The sequence below is a fragment of the Neodiprion lecontei genome, chromosome 5 (genome assembly GCF_021901455.1).
Source record: "Neodiprion lecontei isolate iyNeoLeco1 chromosome 5, iyNeoLeco1.1, whole genome shotgun sequence".
In the NCBI taxonomy this organism is placed as follows: Eukaryota; Metazoa; Arthropoda; class Insecta; order Hymenoptera; family Diprionidae; genus Neodiprion; species Neodiprion lecontei.
Genome location: NC_060264.1, coordinates 29,454,424 through 29,474,898, shown reverse-complemented (window position 1 = coordinate 29,474,898; position 20,475 = coordinate 29,454,424). Strand labels below are relative to the sequence as shown.

The 20,475-nt window shown below is 37.0% G+C and overlaps 1 protein-coding gene across 3 annotated transcripts in view; it reads left to right on the top strand.

The window, feature by feature from the left end:
* The window catches only part of LOC107220350 (lachesin-like), a 188,744-nt gene that overhangs the window by 14,157 nt on the left and 154,112 nt on the right, over positions 1-20,475 (top strand). For 2 of the 3 annotated variants that reach the window (XM_046739730.1, XM_046739728.1), the window contains exons 1-2: positions 5,354-5,847; positions 19,229-19,369. In XM_046739730.1, the coding sequence (XP_046595686.1) occupies positions 19,297-19,369 (73 nt within the window). In that variant the 5' untranslated portion in view covers positions 5,354-5,847; positions 19,229-19,296. Of the gene's footprint in view, positions 1-5,353; positions 5,848-19,228; positions 19,370-20,475 lie in introns of those variants that run through there. The other variant, XM_046739729.1, reaches the window with a different exon arrangement.

Genomic DNA, 20,475 nt, shown 5'->3' with positions numbered 1-20,475 from the left:
TTGTAATCGGAAAATTATACCGTGTAATAAACAAACTGTTGTATTTTTGGGGGACGGATAAAATTTCGGGCGAGTCCTGAATTGAATTCTTGATTCTCGATACTCTTTACAGGAATTTTGTATAAAAAATACTCTGAAATATTCGAAATCCGATTTGTTTCGTATAATCCCTGAAATCTGAAGCTATTTTTCAAGTATGTATTTTAAAAAATGTTTTAAACATTTAAATAAATGTATAAACTCTACTGATTTTTCATACATCACGAAACCTTGTATAGAATCTTTTCTCTAATCTTTGAAACCCATCAAAATTCTGTAAAATGTGAGAGAATTTTTAGAAATCTTTTAGTTAATCTTATACATAGTTTAAATGTTTGTGATACTTCTAAGTGACATGCAGTTATTCCCCCAAATATTTCCACACATTTTTCACGAACGTTCGGTTGAATTTTTTTATTAGAGATATAAAAAAAAAAAAATCAACAAAAAAAAAATGAGAACACAAAAGATATGATAAAAAATTCGATCGAGGATTTGTAAAGAAAAAAAAAAAAAAAAAAAAAAAACGGGGTGATCGCGAGGATTTTTCCTGTCACAGCAGGCGGTGGGAGATTATCGAAACATATGAGTGGTCAGAATTAGGCTGACCCTTGTGAACGCGGTGGGGGATGGAGGTGGATTGAACGAACGGTTGCCAATTTTGGTTGGTTTATTCAATCCGAGTAGCATGCAGGAGCAGTTGTGGGAGTTAAGAATTTAGACAAAAAAGCCTCGGCTGATTATTAAACCGGAACTATAGTGATACTTTAGTTATACGTTTCGCATTTGTGCGTTTTTCTCGTTTATACGTTAAATTTTCTCGGTCCTGGCAATTTCTTCCTACAAATGATGCGAAAATATTTCACTTGTACGTTTCTCGTTTACACGTTTTTCCCACTTATACGCCGCGTATTCCGTCCTCCAGCGCTGTTCTCTGTTCGGTTATACGTTATTACAGCTGACTTGTGAGTCGAAGCTTTCGATTTGACGTTCAACTTGCTTACCGCTAGATGGCGAGCGCGTTTTCGTGTTTCGTGAACTTTTCTACCGCTGGATGGCGTAGCTTGACAAACGTGCCTTTTCCTGTCCCAAACACGTTCCGGCAAGTTCAGGTCAGCGCCTCGTCTACGGAAAGACGATCTTTACTTACCGTCGCTGGATTAATGCTAACCCTTCGAGAATAAACGTAGTTTTTCGATTATGCAGAATACTCCGGGTCTAAATTACCCTTTCCCATTTCTGACGAGTTACCATTTCAAATGTGCGAGTACGATTTAACTGAAAAAATTTAGAGGTGTACTTTCACTATCTTAGAATGGGATAGTGTAGTTTAGAAGTATAAATATGAATCATAAGTATAAAAAAAAAAATCTGTACAATGGGAAATTTTGAAGAATTACAGTTTTGGAAGCAAACGGTATGGGCAAGAATGACTCAGTACGTTTTTGAAGGGCTAACCTAGCGCGTGCTGCGGTAAAATGTTCTAATTAATAACATTAGTCGATTTCGCTAGGGATGAATAAAATGACGAGATGAAACAAATAAAACCACTAAAAATCAATCATTTTTCATCTACCAATCACGAAAGTTTGGAATATTCAGGTATTCGACTCTAACGTCAATCTCGTTTATACACGTCAATGTTGCCATAACCCTTGAAAACCCTACAACTGAAGTTTCATTGCAGTGCGCAAAATACGTGATTCCTGCGCTTGTTGCGCATAATATTTTGGCTGAATGAGGGCAGCAAACTCTACTTTGCGTACCCAAGAATTGAATAAAAATATCTCTTGTTCCTGACTCAACCATGAGGTTAACTTTTTTTACCTCAAAGGCGGGACGAAAGTCGCATATTTTTCCCTAAAACGCTATTGCGGGAAATATGAGCGTAATTCAAAAGTCCCAATTTTCAAACAAATCTTGCGGCCAGAGTTCAGTCTGAGAAATAAAGTCCTATATTCAACACAGGAATAAAAGTTGACTTTACTCCCTTGTTACATAACGTACTATTCTTGCAGTGTAATTAAGTGATTCAATTGAATTCCCGTACTAGTGCGGAAATATTCTATTTTGCGCCCTCGTTGAGGAAAATTAATGAATTCAACTGTAGTTAGGGTTAGAAAAATCCTGCGAGCAGACGAAGAGGCTGAGACTCGGAAGAACATAGATAAAGTAATTTCGAGAGAACTGAGCCTTCGGCAAGTTCCTCGATCTCGGGATCCGCATTCTTTCGCGACGTTCTCCAAAATAGTCACCCACCACAAGGATGCCCCTGCAGAAATATTTCACCCGCCCCCGGATATCCGCCCGCAATCCCATCTCCCGCGGCCAATAGTTTCGAGTTTATTAACCTAATGCCAAAGCTACGCTGCAAGCCGGGCTCGGCGAAATACGGGGGTGGGTTTTATTGCTAATTCGTTCATTTGTGCCGAATTAGGGGGGAAAAGAACTGATAGCTAGGGGCGGCTATAGACGAAACGAGATGCCTCACCCTTCGAACCGTCGTCGAGAAGCGCGGAGGCGTTGTTGCTCACGGATAACAGCTCGTCATGGATGTTGCGTATCTAATTACACGCCACTCTCCCATGAATATTCACTAATTGTCTATTGGTTTGGGGTCAATTAACTACCCGTCAATTTTCTTCTCCCTCTTTTTCTTTTCCTCTTCCAATTCTTCTTCCGTTTGTCATTGTACGGAGAGGATGTTCCAGCTATGCAGGTAGAGGCATGAATTCCTTGACATATCTCTATTTTTTACCGTAACAAATGAATTTCGCACACTGAGAGAAATTTTTAGTTCCGTTTATCGCCCAGTCCTTAACTATTTTCATTTTTTACCACGATCGAAAAATATAGTTCTAGGTAGAAAATGAAAATTCGTTTTATAGCTGTTACCGGAAAACCGTTACTGTTCTTTCTTATTGAGATCGTTGTTACTATATTTTCTTGTAACCGTTGCGAAAATTTATTAAATAAATTGACGTTAAAGCCTTGTTCAGCCAAAAAAGTAGAGTAAACCTCAGAAACTGGTTTTGCGTCTCAATTACCAAAAAAAATAGTTACGCATACCTCGTTTTTCGTAATTTCAACAACATTCGAACAGTTTTTATTAACGATACCTGTTTTGCTGAATTTTTCTAGTTACTGTAACAAATGAAATTTTTCTCAGTGTAGTTCCCGGTAAAAAATAACTGTAAAATATTTTTAGCGGTGATCTGAAAATATCTAGTATACGTTTATTACTATTTTTTTTTTTTTCAACTATTATCAGACATAATATGAGTTTTAAAAATATTTGAATTCTTGTTGTAACGATACTCTTCCTACGCAGGATTTTCCAGTGATTTGACTGTAACGAGTGGAGATTTTAATCAGTATAGATTTTGGGATTTCATCAGATTTCCGGAATATAATCATCACGCTGATGTATTCGAAAAATTTCACGCATATAATTGCAAAAGTACCGCATTGTAAAAAATCCTCCGTCACTATTTTCATCAAATTTATGTACATTTCTTATGATACGAAAAAAAAAAAATGTCTCTCCATATATGTTTCGGTAAAGTAGCGACTTGTAAGTTTAAACAAAAGTATTTCACACTCGTGACATTCTCATTTCACCCACTATTTCAAATCATCCTCACCAATGTAATCACAATCGCGTGCAATGTTTATAATACCTGTCCGTCTCTACTTCAAATCCGTGTCGCGAGTCAAAACAAATCTGATCCGCAAAAGCATATCTGTTTATCATCTGCGTGTATTCTCGCCTGTAACTCGTCAGTTATCGTTCTCTTCTCTCTTTGTATCGTATCAATAAATTATCCTCTGTTGATAGTTAAAAAGAATCAATTTGTAATCATCATCCCGCCATCATCGATCAATAATTCGCGGATCCCACGTCAACGATCCAGTATCTATAATTGTCACATCTCCGCACAATATACGAGAAAGTAAAGCTAGATGTCTGCACTGAAAAAAAAAAAAAAATGCAAAGTTCAGGTTATTTTTTGCATCAATTTTTTGACTATACGCACCTTGCCTGTATTTTTTAAAATTTAATGAAAACAGTCAAACGTATCGGGGTAAATCTGACCCCACAGAAATTAATGAAAGCAAACTGCAAGAACAGTATTTTTAAAGTACTTTTCATCATCTTAGCAAGTAAATATCAAGTTTTGCAGATCCAAAATTTTTTGTATCGGATGAAAATCTTTTCTAAGATCTACCTTTACTCGATGTATTTCTAAAAATCCATTCTTTGAACACCAGAGGCTCGCAAATGATTTAAAAAGAAAGCAAATGATTAAGGGTGAAAAATGAAGTTTGTATTCTCCATATTTTTTTGTCCATATATTTTAGTTCTTCAAGTCTGTCTTGTAATTCTTACACATTTATACATGTCCTAGCGATGAGAGAAAATGTAGGAAATTCCCTGAGATCTAAATATCGAGAATTTTATTATTATTATTATTATTATTATTTTCTCGTTTCAAATCGAATAACAAGCTATTCTAATTTCCGTGTCAAATTTCGAATGTCAAACGATCGTTGAAAGAAAATTCTTTTCCCTGGCAGAGTGTCGACAAGACTTTGGATGGAAAATTAATCTAGGGCAGCGAAGAGCGTCAGAAAATTGGCATCGATCGGTAAAAAATTGAAAAAAAAAAAAAAAAGAAAAGAAAGAAACATCCTCGTCCTTCCATCAGAAGCGCCTCCAATAAAAGGGCGAGTTGTTTTTTTTTTTTTTTTTTTTGTTTCTGTTTGTTCAATATTCTTTGTTCTTTTTTTTTTTTTTTTTTATCCACCATATCGCCGAACCGCACGCGGCTATCGGTTCTGCTAATAAGACGAAGAATCCGTTACGATACGGGCTCGCATGAGGGTGAAATAAAGTTCAGAGCGCCGCCGCGGCGCGCATCTCGGAACATTTCGAACCCTCTGCGCTTCGGGATTGAAACTGTCGCGTTTAGTCAGCCGCCGACCGCCTCCGGAAAGAGGACGCAAGACGCGCGGGAAAATCCGTGACGTGCAAACGTCGTCGGCGAGTTGCAGCAACCCCCCCGGTAAAATAGGCCGTGGTGACAGTGAGCTTTCGCCACCGTTGATTTGCAGGGTGCGGTAGGGCTGGCCTTGAAAAAAATTTTGCTAGGGTAAAAGAAATTTCGAACAGACGAATAAATGGGCGCGAGTGAACAGTGTCAAAAAATAATATAAGAAAGAAACGGATCGCGAAATAAAAAAATTAAATAAATAAAAATCTGGGGGGGTGGGGTGGGGAGGGGGTGAATTTTTCGTGTTCTTCGGATCGAAGCGGTTCGTTTTTGTCCTTTCTTTCGCTCTCGATGTTGATCCGGTCTTTGCGGAGGATCGGTTATTTTTGAATAATTTTTTGCTCGCCGTTTTTCTCCCTCTCCGCAATCCTTTGACAAAAAAGTTACAAAAATTACAAAAAAAAAAAAAAAAAGAAAAGAAATAAAACAAAAAAGTCACCCACCGTGTCGTCGTCGCGTGGAATTTTTAACGCGATGAGAAAACACGGTGAACTATTTGAGGCAGTAATTCCGCAGTTTATGGGCACGTGGGTAATTACCGCGTGTGTGAATAATAATAACAGGGGATGAATACGGTGGTGGTGAATGTGCGGGGAGGAAATAGTTGAATGAAATTTTGATGATATGGTACAAGATTAGACACGTCAAGGGATGAATAAGTTTGAGAACGATTATCGGTGCGACGATTTACAGTGAATTTTTGCTGTGCTGGAAACGGGGAGAAAGAAATTTGGAGAAAAATTTCACCACCTCGGTACGTATTGCAATTACTAATCAACCACTTTGCTTTAGCTTTTTTTTTTTTTTTTACCCTAAGGTGTACGATCTTGATTTTCGTTTTTTACGATTTTCTCGAGATATAATAGACGTTAAATAATTGTCAAGTATACGAAATAGGGGTAAAATTTTCTGAAAAATCTATTGCCGATATTTAGTTTCTACAATTATCCCCTCATTGCTGGAAAAACGCGAACATGGAAAAAAAAAAAAAAAAAAAAACTTCGCAAAATCGTTCTAAAAATGTTTTTTGTTTTTTTTTTTTCAATTTTTTTATTACGCCAATAAAGGCATTTTGAGCGATAAGTTTCATTTCAAAGTGAACGGGTTAATCCGGCACACATGCCAACTGCAATGCCGATCGTTTCGTCTTCCGAATCGTTGGAATTATACCTTCTCTCGGTTGAACAAACAACCCCCGCCATTTACCGGAATGACAATCCGCAGCACGCCAATTAAAAGTTAAATTAAGCCGCGGCTAGCTTCGCTCGCGGACTCTGCGGAATCGGAGGATATCCTGCAGGATACAGGAACACTGCACCCTGCAGGTTTGAATAAATGACGCGCGGTTTAATTTTCAACGGTATTTAATAACACCGGTCAACAAGAATTTTGAGTCGCTGGTATCAAGACGCCAAATTTTGATTTCTTCCGCGTAACTGATGAAAGAAAAAATGATTTTATTGGACAGAGTTTGGTTTTGTAGAAACCGGAACGATATTTCAGTTTTTAAAAAAAAATTACCTATTTTCTCAATCACTCGTCACTAATCAATAATAAACTACAAATGTAAAAGAATTGATAAATAAAGTTTACTTAATCTCATTTTTATGAAACACATTTTCCCTGTTCTTCTGAATAGACAACCATAATATGCATTGAGAGAAATTTTTCGTTCCGGTTACGGCTCAGTCCTTAACTATTTTCATTTTTTACTACGATCGAAAAATATAAATCTAGGTAAAAAATAAAAATTAGTTTTGTAGTTGTTACCACAAAGTCTAGTATCCGTTACTATTCTTTCTCATTACGCAAACTTTGTAAGTGACAAATGAAGATATCGGTTGTTATTCGATGTATAAAATTGAAATTTATTTATTCAAATATAAACTTGAAAAAAAAAAACAAAAAAACGACAAATATTCGGCAGTATTTTCGTTCCAACCGCAATTGCGGAATTTTAACGATCAAGCTCCAACGTATTTTGACGCTCCTGTAAATCTGGCTCAAATTTCCGGATACTGTTTGTCCTCCTCCCGCTTTTCCTCGACACGGCATTGCACTCTGTGGCAAACATTAATTAAAGCTCGTTTGCGACTAAGCTAAGGGCAGAAAATTCTTTATTTCAGCGAAAATCTGTCGTATAGGAAGAAATCCTCGTCGATGGGATTTTGGACAAAAGCCGAAACAAATTTTGCCACATTGGGAACAAAGTTGTTTACTGTAACAAAACTCTTTAGTATCTTTTTCAAGTTCCTTCGTTCAAGATCAAGCAGCATAAAATTATCTCAAATTAGCGATGATAATTTTGTCTGGTTTGGAACGATGTAAAAATAATTGCCGTACCTAGTGTAAAAACAAAAGACCGATTCGTGTACGTCGGACAAAGAAGGGTTGAGAAAAACTATTGATAAATTGTGAAAAATTTTAATGTAATACAATGAACTTTACCCAATCAATTTTGTGATTATTTATTGCGCGTTAAATCCAACCCGAGTTTATGATTAGAAAATTTGCAAGTTCGATGCAAAAATTGCCGGATTTAAGAAATGAATTTTTTTGCTTTACATCAACTGAATTATTCAGTCAAGCTATCGGTTCTCATTAGAAAGTAATGTTTTATTTTTAAACTAATTCAAAAGAATTTTTCTCTCCGAGTTTACACTCAATCTTTCATCAGGATCTTTTCACGATCTGTATCGTACGTGTATCGTTTATAAAACAACGATATCGTTGTAACTTTGACGTTCTTCTATCGCGAGAAACATCCGACGTGTAATCTGGGAGGTTTTCGAGCGAAGGAAAATGGGCGAAGGTGAAGGGCGACGACGGCAGTAGAGTGTGAAAAGCGAAAGGCATTCCTCAACTCCGTCGAATCACGATCATAATACGCCTTTCGTGCGTCAATTCGCGTCTACGATTCCGCAGTGTTTGCCAAAAATTATTCTGTTAAGCAAGGAGTCTCGTTTGACAGACAATAAAAAAAAAAAAAAAAAAAACGAAAAAAGAAAAGGAGAAAAAATTCTTTCATGCTTTATCCTCTCACCTCGAGAATAATGTCGACTTGGAATGAAAAATTCCAAAATTTACGGACCTGTTTTTGTAATTCGTTAAATTTCTGCGAGCAAAAGTTGAGGATGCATATCGGATTTACAGTCTGAACATTAAGTAAAAGCCTGCAAGCTCCGATCGAAGTCAACTTTTTAAATTTGAAAGAGTTCGTTCTTGAGGTAAGCTCAAGAAAAAAAGCTCGGTTTAAGACAAAAAAAAAAAAAACCGGAACAATGACAGAGCTTTTCAAAATTTTTCATTTAGTTGAACAGTATTCAACTTACAATCAGTCAAATTGTGTGAAATTGATGAAACTGATGATTATATCAATTGTATGAAAATGAAAGAATTGGAAAAATTAGAACGGTGAAAGAATATTGAAAAAATTTGATGTACGGTGTTGGATTTTTATCGATAGTTAAAAATTTCGGTTTCGCGTTTCTCTCCCTCTCTCTCTTTTCACACGTACGAACCAGCAACGTACAATCGTTAAGCCCACCTTAAAGCAGGCGTTAACCCATAACTGCCGAGTCGTTATTTCACCCAGCGAAGTTTATTGCTTCCGGGTATCTGATACACATCCGTATGATTATCGGCGCTTCATAACTTATATAATAATACAACGCCTATGCCATTTCGGTTCTATGGCAAACAGCAAACGAGGTTAGAGCCGCGATGAAATCGCAAGCCGGAAATAATTTCGGACTTTTGTAATTTATCGTACACCTACTTCCATTCAATTATCGTCCTCGTCGATTTTACCTTATCATTTTCAGTGTGTTTGTTTCTTTTTTTTCTTCTTTTTTTTTTTTTTTATCATATCTTTTTTTTTTTTTTTTCGTTTTCCTTCGACACCGTTCGTTTAAAAATTTCTCGTCATTTATCAGGACAGACGGCGGTAAAAGTGGCAGGGAATTAGAGATGAGAATCGTTCCGGGTGGTTCGCGTAAATATAACGTATATTTGTATTTATTATATATATATATATATATAAAACACGAGGCAAGTTATACTAATTAAAAATAACGATCTCTGATGTTAGCGGTCGCAAAACCATGCCTCGCAGCGTTACGACCTTCCGGTTGACGTTTCCGCAAATTCTGTTATATACGTGTATTACCTCGTTTGAAAATTACTAGAAAGTGGCTGAGAGTACCCGCATGGCCGTGGGGCGAATTCTCAACCGCGGTAAACAAGCCGCGGGGTAAAACGGGGCGAAACTATGACTGTGCAAGCTCAATTACGGAATCCGACTCGAACTGCACGCGCAGCGATCGATCGGAAGATCTTTGAGAACTCGGTGAAATAAGGGAAAAATGTTACGCGACTCCGAGTAAATGAAATTACTGAAATTTCTCGACAAAATTCGATACGCAATACGCTAGTTGATAATTCGACCCCTCTTGAGTTTCATTAGATTTACAAAATTAATTATTGCCAGTCAAGTGTCGAATTACGGGAGCGAGAAAGTCGAAGCTTAATTAATAGTAATACGACACTGAAAGTTTTAGTTTCGGTTACCACTCGGTTCTTAAATATTTTCTTTTCTTACATAGGTATGACATAAAAATGACTTTACTGATGACTCTGATATGATGTCATGTTGTATGACATCATTATGACATAGTACTGACATAAAATTTGACTTTTACACGACGTCATGATTGTGACTCGAATATTACGTGAATATTATGTCTTATCCCTGTCATATGTGTGACGTCACATCTAAGTCACAAATTTGTATATCATTTACGTAAGAAATAAATCATACATTTACATAAATTTCAAGTCATATTCTGACGTCAAAAGGATATCATAATACCGTCATATGCTTACGTAAGAAACAACTCATATTTTTACGTAAAATTGATGTACGACGAACGTTAAGCATCAGCTTCCGGTCATTCTTTTACATACTTAGTGTCAAAATTTAACTTACCGCAAATTCTCTTCAAATGCAAACATTAAATGTATCTTTAACATTGAAAATATTAGGATATTGTCACGAATAAAATATACAAACTAATTTCAAAATCAACTATTATATTGTAATAGAGGTACATTAACAAAATAATCACTATTTGTAAATGAAAAATACAAATATTTTGACTTTACAAGGTCTGTTGTAACAGTTATATTATTACAAGCATTCTTAAATACTTTTTATCACTATGACATCAGAGTTATGTCATCGAGACGTCAGGTGAGTTATAATCGTGTCAGCCAGACGTCACAATTTTACATTGGACGCAACTTTACATCACTATTTTACCTCAAAATTAAAGTCATCTTGACGTCGGCCAAGTAACAAGTTCGTCAGCTGGACGTCATATTTTTGTAAGCTTCCGGTACCGACTTTACTTCTCTATGACATCAGAGTCATGTCGTTTTGACGCCAGTCAAGTCATAATGATGTCAATTGGAGGTCATATTTACGTCGTTTATCTTACGTAAGAATCTTAACGTCAGGAAGTGGGAAATTATGAGTCATATGTGACTCATACATGACTCACATCTTACGTAAATCACGACGTGACACGACGTCATTCTGACATCAGTTTGACACAATTGTGTTCACTGGGTAGGCGTACCTCATTTTTCGTAATTCCAACAACGTTCAAACAGTTTTTTTTCTAACGATACCTGTTTTAACTCAATGTTTCCAGTTACCGTAACAAATGAAACTTTTCCTCAGTGTGTTCATCTAAAGTATTGTATATTTATTTAATTATTTACATTTTTATACCGCTTCTCGCTTTGCTGCCGAACAATGTCAATGGGGCTTTTTTTATCTCTCTACGAAATGTTACTTTTTATCATGATGTTTTTTCCATACGTCTGTAATTGTTCGTTAAGTTCACTCTCCAGACTTATTTTGCATGTGTGTACAAATGACGAATTTAAGGCGGTTCAGCCTTCCTCGATTATTTTATTATAACCATCGTCCGCTATCGCGATTGTTAACTTTTTCAACTTCGTCAATTAAATTATGGCTACATGCACAATATAGTTTTAAGAGTCGTGAGTTTAGGGCGCTTTTATTGCTATATTGTTATTACCATTATCAAATCGATCGATCGGTGCGCAGGACGAATGTAAAGAGAATTATTTACCGTCCTATTCTCCGAATTCAACGTATCCAATTACGGATGAACAGGTTTCATGAAACCGATTGAAAGCAATGACGAAAAAATGATAAATATGACAGGATCGAATGAAAATTCATTTCATACAGAATTATACCTCGAATATTTAACCGTCGGTTGGATTCAGTTTTTCCTAATCGCGTGATATTTTAATCGTTCCACGATTATCAAGAAATTTGCTTATGTTTGATCGGTTTAATCGGTTCATCCGTCAAATCGATTAGTACGCAACCACTTGCGAATAAAAAGTTGATGGATGATTTGATTTTGTCGAATCGAACGAATTTCTTACTTCATTTATTTTATTTTCTTTCCCTCGATTAAACGTACGGATCATTGATCAGCTTGTACAATATTTGTTCAATTAGAAGAAGTATTGGAATTTGTAAGTAAACGAAAGCTGTTTAAATAGTCATTGATCACCCGATAAATATGACGAAAATAAATCTGTCACTTAATTAAATAGAAAATTATTTAATGCAAATATAATTTCTCATCTGAAGGAAATAAATGAGTTTCTCACATTTTCGGAAATAATTTTATTCGGTTGTAACATAGTTTATTCGTTCTTATACTTGTTTGTTTACTCTTTCTTGTGATCCCCTTACGACCTTATCCATCTTTGAAAGTTTTTGCGATAACTTCAGAGAGTCTGGAGATAGTGAAACAGGACTCTTCGTCTCGCGATATCGAACATATGTGAGCGGGAGCGTGTCTGATATTCACGTGAATTGTCTAGCGGAAAAGATTGCCTCTCCATGTATGGACCTTATAAATCAGGTTTCTCGGCTCTAGTTTTTGACAGCTAAATCACGCTGGGAAATCTTGTATTAGATATTTTTTTCTCGACAGTCAAACTCCCCCCCAAAAATGTGATAATATTTTTCATTTTTACTCACTGTTCCATTTTCCATACATCCAGTCGCGATACGTTCGTTCGATAAACAAAAAACTGCAATTGGGCTAAATTTTGAAAAATGAACATTTTTAAACATCGTGGACACTTTGATGCTTGCTTATAAATCAATCGAAAAATACCGGCTTGGTCGATTTTCAATATGTCGTTCGATACGTTATTTGTTCGCTGCCAATTTATCGGTTATGAACTGAGAAAGTAAGAGAGACGAAAATGGATACACAGATAGATAGATAGATAGATTTATATAGATAGATACATAGTTAAATAGGTGGAAAAACTTGAATAGATAGGAGGAATTAGATAGTTAGATACACAGTTAGACATGTGGATAGATTTGAATAGATAGATATATTTCGATACTTAGATACATAGTTAGACAAGCGGATGGATAGAATTAGATAGATAAGTTCAGATAGGCACATAGATAGACAGAGAGATTGCAGATAGATAGGTAGATCGATAGTTAGACGGATAGATAGATAGATAGATAGATAGATTTATATAGATAGATACATAGTTAAATAGGTGGAAAAACTTGAATAGATAGGAGGAATTAGATAGTTAGATACACAGTTAGACATGTGGATAGATTTGAATAGATAGATATATTTCGATACTTAGATACATAGTTAGACAAGCGGATGGATAGAATTAGATAGATAAGTTCAGATAGGCACATAGATAGACAGAGAGATTGCAGATAGATAGGTAGATCGATAGTTAGACGGATAGATAGATAGATAGATAGATAGATAGATAGATTTAGATCGATAAATACATAGTTAAATAGGTGGAAAAACTTGAATAGATAGGAGGAATTAGATAGTTAGATACACAGTTGGACATGTGGATAGATTTGAATAGATAGACATGTTTCGATACTTAGATACATAGTTAGACAAGTGGATGAATAGAATTAGATAGATAAGTTCAGATAGGCACATAGATAGACAGAGAGATTGCAGATAGATAGGTAGATCGATAGTTAGACGGATAGATAGATGGATAGATAGATAGATAGAGAGATTTATTATGCCAATGGCAATGGTGGACAAAAAGAAGTTACATACACAAAGCAGTAAGAAGGGATAGAACAGAGACAAATGTAGAGGTAGAGGGAGAGAGAGAGAGAGAGAGAGAGAGAGAGAGAGAGGGAAGAGAGCAACGAATGGCATATATACCTGGAGGTAAAATAGAGGGCCGCGGTATTGCGATTCTGAGATAAAAACAGCTTCTTCTTCCGTCTCGACAAGTGCGAGCAACCGAAAGGCCAATTTCTTCCCCTAGTTTTTTTTTCTGTTTTTCCGCACACACCGTTTTTTTTTTTTTTTTTTTTTTTTTTTTTTTACCCCCTCCTCTTGTCCTCCTTTCATTCTCCTTTCCTCATTCTTTTTCACTCGTTTAGAGGAAACGGTGGGGAAAGAGAGGCGGAAAACGGTTCTCAGCGAACTCACTCGACATCTAATTTCTCAATATTTACCGTTCGTTCTCTTCGTACACTAAATCGCAATCGCGGTCTGAAGGGGTTGCGCCTCGTTTTCGAACTCGTGCAATTTAACAGCGAAGAAGCGAGATACAAAACTGTCGAGTTTTATCCAGACACCCTTTCACTTCTCTTTTTCCCGCCGCGCTGAGGAAAATTTTATTTGTTACAGTAGCTAGAAAAATTGAGTGAAACAGGTATCGTTAAAAAAAAACTGTTTGAATATTGTTGTGCTTTTCGAAAAGAAATTTCGAATGAAAATTATTCATACATTTAAATTGCCCGCGGCTAATTTAAAAAAAAAAAAAAAAAAGACGCATGTAAATTGTCGAAATCACGTTGTTTCGTAACTTCATGGTTCTCAGCAGAATTATTCCATAACCAGTTAATGGATAAAATATTCTCGCTCTTCATAATTTCAATAACTATTCTTCGAATTAGCTTTCTCAGAGGCGAACAGGCATTTTGTTTTTCCATCCGTGCAAATTTTTCCGAAATTTTTTTTCATCCGCCGTCCCATCGGGGAACAAATCGGAGGTGGATCTTCTTTAATTTACCTTCCATCACCATCTGGGGAGTGAATTCGCATCATCGGCTATGTAACGGAGGTGCGGAGAATCCGTCGCGTTATTTCCTTTCGCGGAATGCACTCGCTGCCCCGACCGTAATGCTGGGTTCTTATAAAGTCCGGGGCGAAAGAGTTGCTACGAGACGAAACTATCCTGGGGAAATAATGGGCGTCAAAAGCTTTGCCCGATGTTCAACGCCTCGGGCCGATTCTCCGGAGTTTCCGCAGTGGAAAACCTGCCCGAGCTTTGCGGTATCGTCAAACGGAAGTTGGCTTCTTCTTCTCTTCCGCGACGCGAGGCTACCCTCTCAATTTTGAATGTCATGCTTAGTTAGATACCCGTCTTATCTCTCACGGAATTTTTGCCCACCTCTCCCCGCTTCTCGACTCTCTGTCTCGTGCTTCGGGGGAATAATAAACCCCTTTGGAAAAGCTCTTTGAATGAAATTTTCAAGGGAGAAAACTGCAACGAAAATTCTTCCGAGGGAAATGATTGAGAAATTAAATATCTACTCTCGGCGGTCTTATTCGATTTTTGTCGCTGTACTGTTTTTTAAAATTCATTTCCCGAGTCTGTAAGGAAAAAGAAAATTCAACGACAATCAAGAAAGAGGAAAATTTGAAGTCAAAAATAGTCAAAGACTGAGCGGTGACCGGAACAAAAAATGTCTCTCGTGTGCAATCTTTTGATTTTCGATACCTCACATCGCACGTTTCACACATCATGCGTGAGAAAATAATCGCGATAACGACAATATAATTAACGGGGAAGAAATTAGAAACGTTTGACAAAAAAAAAAAAAATACTGAAATGGGAAAATTTTTATTACTCTCAATAAATCTTTCGCCTCTTCGGGTGGCACCGAAAATCGAGAAGCAACCCCTGAAACATATCGCCGGCCGGATCCACCTGGACCTGTATCCATAATACGGATAAATGTTTGTACGCAATGCGCAAACGGGCTTGATAATTTGAATTAAGAAGCACGGCGGCTACCGCCGTGCTCAGAATGGCGGCTGCAGCACCTCGGCACCACGAAACAATTAATTCTGAAAACAAAATGGGCGTCCGAGTTAATATATATTTATGTACGTTTATTATATTCGGCCCCTGGTCTTCGCCGTCGTTGCAACGAAATACTTGACGATCTCCGTTTTCAAATTCTACCCTCCGCTAATTTTCCTAATGATATTTTCATATCGCACGTTTATGCATATATGCATATTGTATACATACATATACATATATATATATACAGGTATACGTGTATAGTACACATCGCACTTGGACGATAATTAATTAAGTTTTCTGTTTTTTTTTTTTCCACCACTTGTACAGCTGCGCACGAAAAACCGTTTGACGTATTAATTGACTCTATTCATATGCTACATTTATATATATATATATATTCAAACTGACGATTTTTTTTTTTTACGTACCCGTAATTTTCGACCGAGTAGTCACCGACCAAATAATGTATAGCAAAAAAATGTTGAAGTTTCCAAAGATTTTCGTTGGATTGTAATTATGTGGAAATTACAGACATGCTTCTTAAAAGTAGACATCGACGAAATATTATTGATTATATGAAAAAATGTCACGTACCAGGAATATACGAAGAATCGTTCAATTTCGAAACTGGTCGGTGATATTTAACGTCACTTTTTGAAAAATCGCGACGTACTATAAGAGGGGAAGCCTATGAATTACGTCGTCGATTCGAGGGGGAGGCGGAAATTGTGACGTGGTACGCAGAAAGTGAAATTTAGAAATAAATTTTTCGATCCTACTTAAATAAATTCACGTAAATAGATAAAAGTAACACAATTATTCGATACGAACATTTCGAGGAATACATAAAATTTCTGCGACGCGTGTGCTTCCTTTTGTTAAGCTGATTTGAGAAAAAACAAAAAAAAAAAATTGTATCGCATACCTTAAATTCAGGTATTTTTAAATCTGACATACGATGCACGAAAGGGGGGAAAGGTGGTATATAAAAAACCCTAAAAATTCGATGACGCAATTTATGAACGCCTCCTAAAATTCCATTGACAGTTGCGAACAAGCGAGTTCAAGAATGTTCAATAATGTTAAAAAATTGCGCCAGATGTTGATCGATGCGAACTGCAAGGTATTTCAAATTTCCAAATGAAATCAGGTAGAACTCGCGAACGAAAAGTGATCCGAATTTCGGGAGAACGATCCATCCATGCACCGCGATTTTCCAACTGCAGTCCCGAGTCGGGGAAATGTATACGAGTTTCGAGGCGCTGGCGCATCGGAATGAAGCAATAACCGCTAATTTGCGAATCGAATCGTAAATCTGAACCGACGCCTGGTGCAGGGACGCGCCCCCATTGTGCGCGTACGATATGGACGTCTATATGTATGGTGTATCCACACACACACACACCCACACACAAGTGTATATTTATGTATGTATGTATATATATATATATATATGCGCGCAGGAGGAAAGAGCAGAGAAATCCATTTGCCAGATTGGATTAAACAATTGGCAAACAGTTTATACAAAACTCGAAATTCGAAATGGTCGAGTGACTTTTACGGTGATTGCTGGTAAAACGATTCGTAATTACGAACAATGGTCACGAGATGTCCGTGGCGTTTTATTGAAAATTACACTGGTTCACGCCGTTTGTACAAATCGGCTGCACCGAGAGAAATTTTTATTTCCGGTTACCGCTCGGTCCTTAACTTTTTTTTTCTTCATTTTTTACCACGATCGAAAAATTTAGTTCCAGGTAGAAAATGAAAATTAGTTTTATAGCTGTTGACGGAAAGTTTAGTATCCGTTGATATTCTTTCTCGTTACGATCGCTGTCGCTGTGTTTTCTCGCAATTGTTGCGAAATTTTAATGCTTGTGCGAGAATAAATTGACGTTAAGGCCTTGGTTAACTGAAAAAGTAGAGTAAACCGAACAAAATTATTTTGCGCTGCAATTACCAAAAAAGGATCGACGATAGCGCAAAATGTTTACGCGTACCTCGTTTTTCGTAATTCTTTCAGTTACTTTAACAAATGAAATTTTTCTCAGTGTGCAACCTTTCCCCGAGTGTAGTGAAATTATTAGAATCTGGCGAAAATTCGCGCTAGAAGATAAAATCCAACGATCTACGGCAGCTATCGGTGAAAAGTTTACTTAGTATAACGTTCAGTCTTCTGAATTTGAGTCCCAAATTTTTTTTTTTCTTTTTCCTGTCGTTGAATATTCGGAGATTCATAAGATTTTCGGTTCTCGCGATTTTCACTACTTTTGACCATGTTCATCTGAGCTTAAAATCAGACTCAAATTCGTACAAAAAAAAAAATCGAGGCGAATTTTACTCCACGGTAATGAAAATTTCTCACAATCAGTTTACGGGTTTCATAACTGGTCACGATAAAATTTCAACGTTATTTGACGTTAGTTTATACATTTTCTCTCAAATTCTGCTGTTTCAACATTTTATTCTTCTCTCCTCGAGAAGAGTTAATTATGCAATGATAATTCAGTTTCACCGTTGATTAATTTTTTACCACAATTTCACGATTTTCCAATTCTTCCTGGCTGAAACAGCTGTATCAAAAAAGGAGAGAGAGATAGAAAAAAAAAACGAAAAAAAAAAGGAAAAACCCAAAAATCAAAAATCGGTAACGAATTCCAAGGTGCGAAATTATGTTTCATCGAATAGTTTGAGGGGGGGTTACATTGAAGGGAAATTAAAACCACGGCGTTGAGCTTTGGACGGCGATGGTAAACATATGATCGGTTCGGCATAATCAAGCGTGCAAATAATCGAGGGTCGCGGGCATTTAATTGCGATCCTATCGGTGGCTGAAGGAGAGCGGCGCGGGGGGTGAGGGTGGCAGGTATAAATGGGAGAGGATCGGATATATGTGCAATTAAAACAAATGTTGACAGAACCGAACGGCAACGTTCCAATATATCGGCTCAGTCGCGATGCGGAATCATAGGCGAATGCGCAACAAACCGAGTGAAATAATTGGAAAACGAGCAAATCTTCATACACCATTCACCCACCTATGTGTTGTACGAATGCCGTTCCGGCTGCAGATGCGGATTGTAATTCTATGATTCGCGGGACGATCGGGTCAATCGCTGCGTGAATTATGGGGGTAAACTAAATACCGGGAAAATCATCCTCGAGTAATGTATCTGAATTGACAGAAGATAATCAAATCGTATACTACATCGCCACACTGTACATTATATCCAACCGCGTTTGAAACACAGAAATTCGATCTGACCCCGAATCGTTCACACGTGCATTGCAATTAAATCAGCTTCAATTATCATCTCGATATTGACGCGGTATCGATGATCAATATTGTCGTCCCGTTCGCCGTATCAATGCGGTAAATACCGAGTCAATCCTGTTTTATACCGACGTTATTCAAATTTTTTTTTTTCCACAGAATTTACCTGACCAATATGGCACGCTGATATCACGGATGAATCAGCTGACGTTCAATTGTGCGATTATAAAAGTACGGAGAACTTTGCGCAAGCTGCCAAGCTTTAGTTTTATCACATGGATTAAGTGGAGCGCAAAAAATGCGACGAAAGAAGTCGTTTAAAATTAAATACGGTGAGGTTATATTGCAGTGTACTTCTTTACCATCAGATGCCACGGCGTCACATTTTCACTACGAGCGATTGCAGTGGCGATTAATTTTTTGTGTCGAGAGATACGGAAAAGAAAAACTTTTTTCGGGGAACTGATATTTGTACCTGTCGATTTCTCGGCTCGATTTCTTACGGTTAATAAACGACGCCGTGATTTTACTCGAGTATCGATGGACGACGTCTCGGTGAAGGACTTCCTGTAGTTGGATATCGGAGAGGTTCTTTTTCCCCCTTTTTATATCATCCCTCCGTCGAAGAGTCACTGCTGAATGGAATATATCCGAGATCTAACTCGGTTTCCTTCTGTTGTTGCAGATGCATTTCGGAGTCTAGCGACAGAGACGAAGAGGCGATAATAATATCGTGGAAAAAGCGGGAAAAACATGGCTGACAGAAGAAGAAGGAGCCGATACCTGACGATCAGCGTTCTGCACATTATAATGATAATGTGTCAAGGTAACGTGAATTCTTATACTGATATAATCAACTTTGATGTCCCAGATTTTATTCCCTTACATTTTTTCTTACTGTGATTACTAGAAATTTTGACTGTTTTAATTTTCTATCGTAATCGAAACATTTAGTTACAAAAACAAAGTGAAAATAAGTTTTGCAGCTGTGTTCATAAAAATCTACTACACGTTGCTATTCTTTTTGATTAGAACGACTTGTACTTCATCTTCTCGTAACTTCTGCGATAATTTCATGTTGGTGAAACAATAAATTAAGGTCAAGGTCTTGTCGGGCCGAAAAAAAAATGTACGAACAAGCTAAGCAAACAGATGTTCATGCTGCGATAGTCAGAAAACGTAGTATCAACAAGCATAATTACACCGTTACAAAAATTTAACTAAATATAATGTTCCAGCAGATCGACTTGATATTTGCGTTATTTGTTACATTTATATCATTATTTATATCATATTATGTTCTGTTATAGTAAAGACAGAAATTTTTTCATTTTTATCATTCAAGTTATCATATCAACGTTTAATTCGTAGTTGTTCCTTTTTTTTTTGTGCTGAATATTCGATTAAAAAATGGTCAAATCAAGTCAAAAATTTTAGTGAACCTGCTGGGATATTTTTTTTTTTTCCAACCGTGAAATGGACCAAACGGTTATCTGTAATCAAATTTTATCGTTACACCATGCAGCCATGTTTAAACCGTTATTGTAACGATCCTCTTTTTGCTAGAATTATCCAATAACCATTAGAAACGAAATTTTTCTCGGTAGGTCTGAATTATTCATCCCATATGCTCATTAAATGAGGTGCAACGCCAATCTCGGATCGTCGTAACTTGATACAGCGTTAAAGTAACCACCGCCTTAAGCGACGTGACGCACTTGTTACACCGGATGAGATTTCCCCAACTCGCGTCGGACGCGGGATTGAAAGTAGAATCGAGGGACGTTATCGGGAAGTAAAGCCGCGTCGAAAGGGGGACGGAGCTAAGGCGAGAGGGGAATTTAAAATTGAGATTCCCCCGTTTTTTTTTTTTTTTATAAATTTTTTTTGCATGTGTGCTTTTTTTACTTTTTTTTTGTCTCCTCTTCTTCT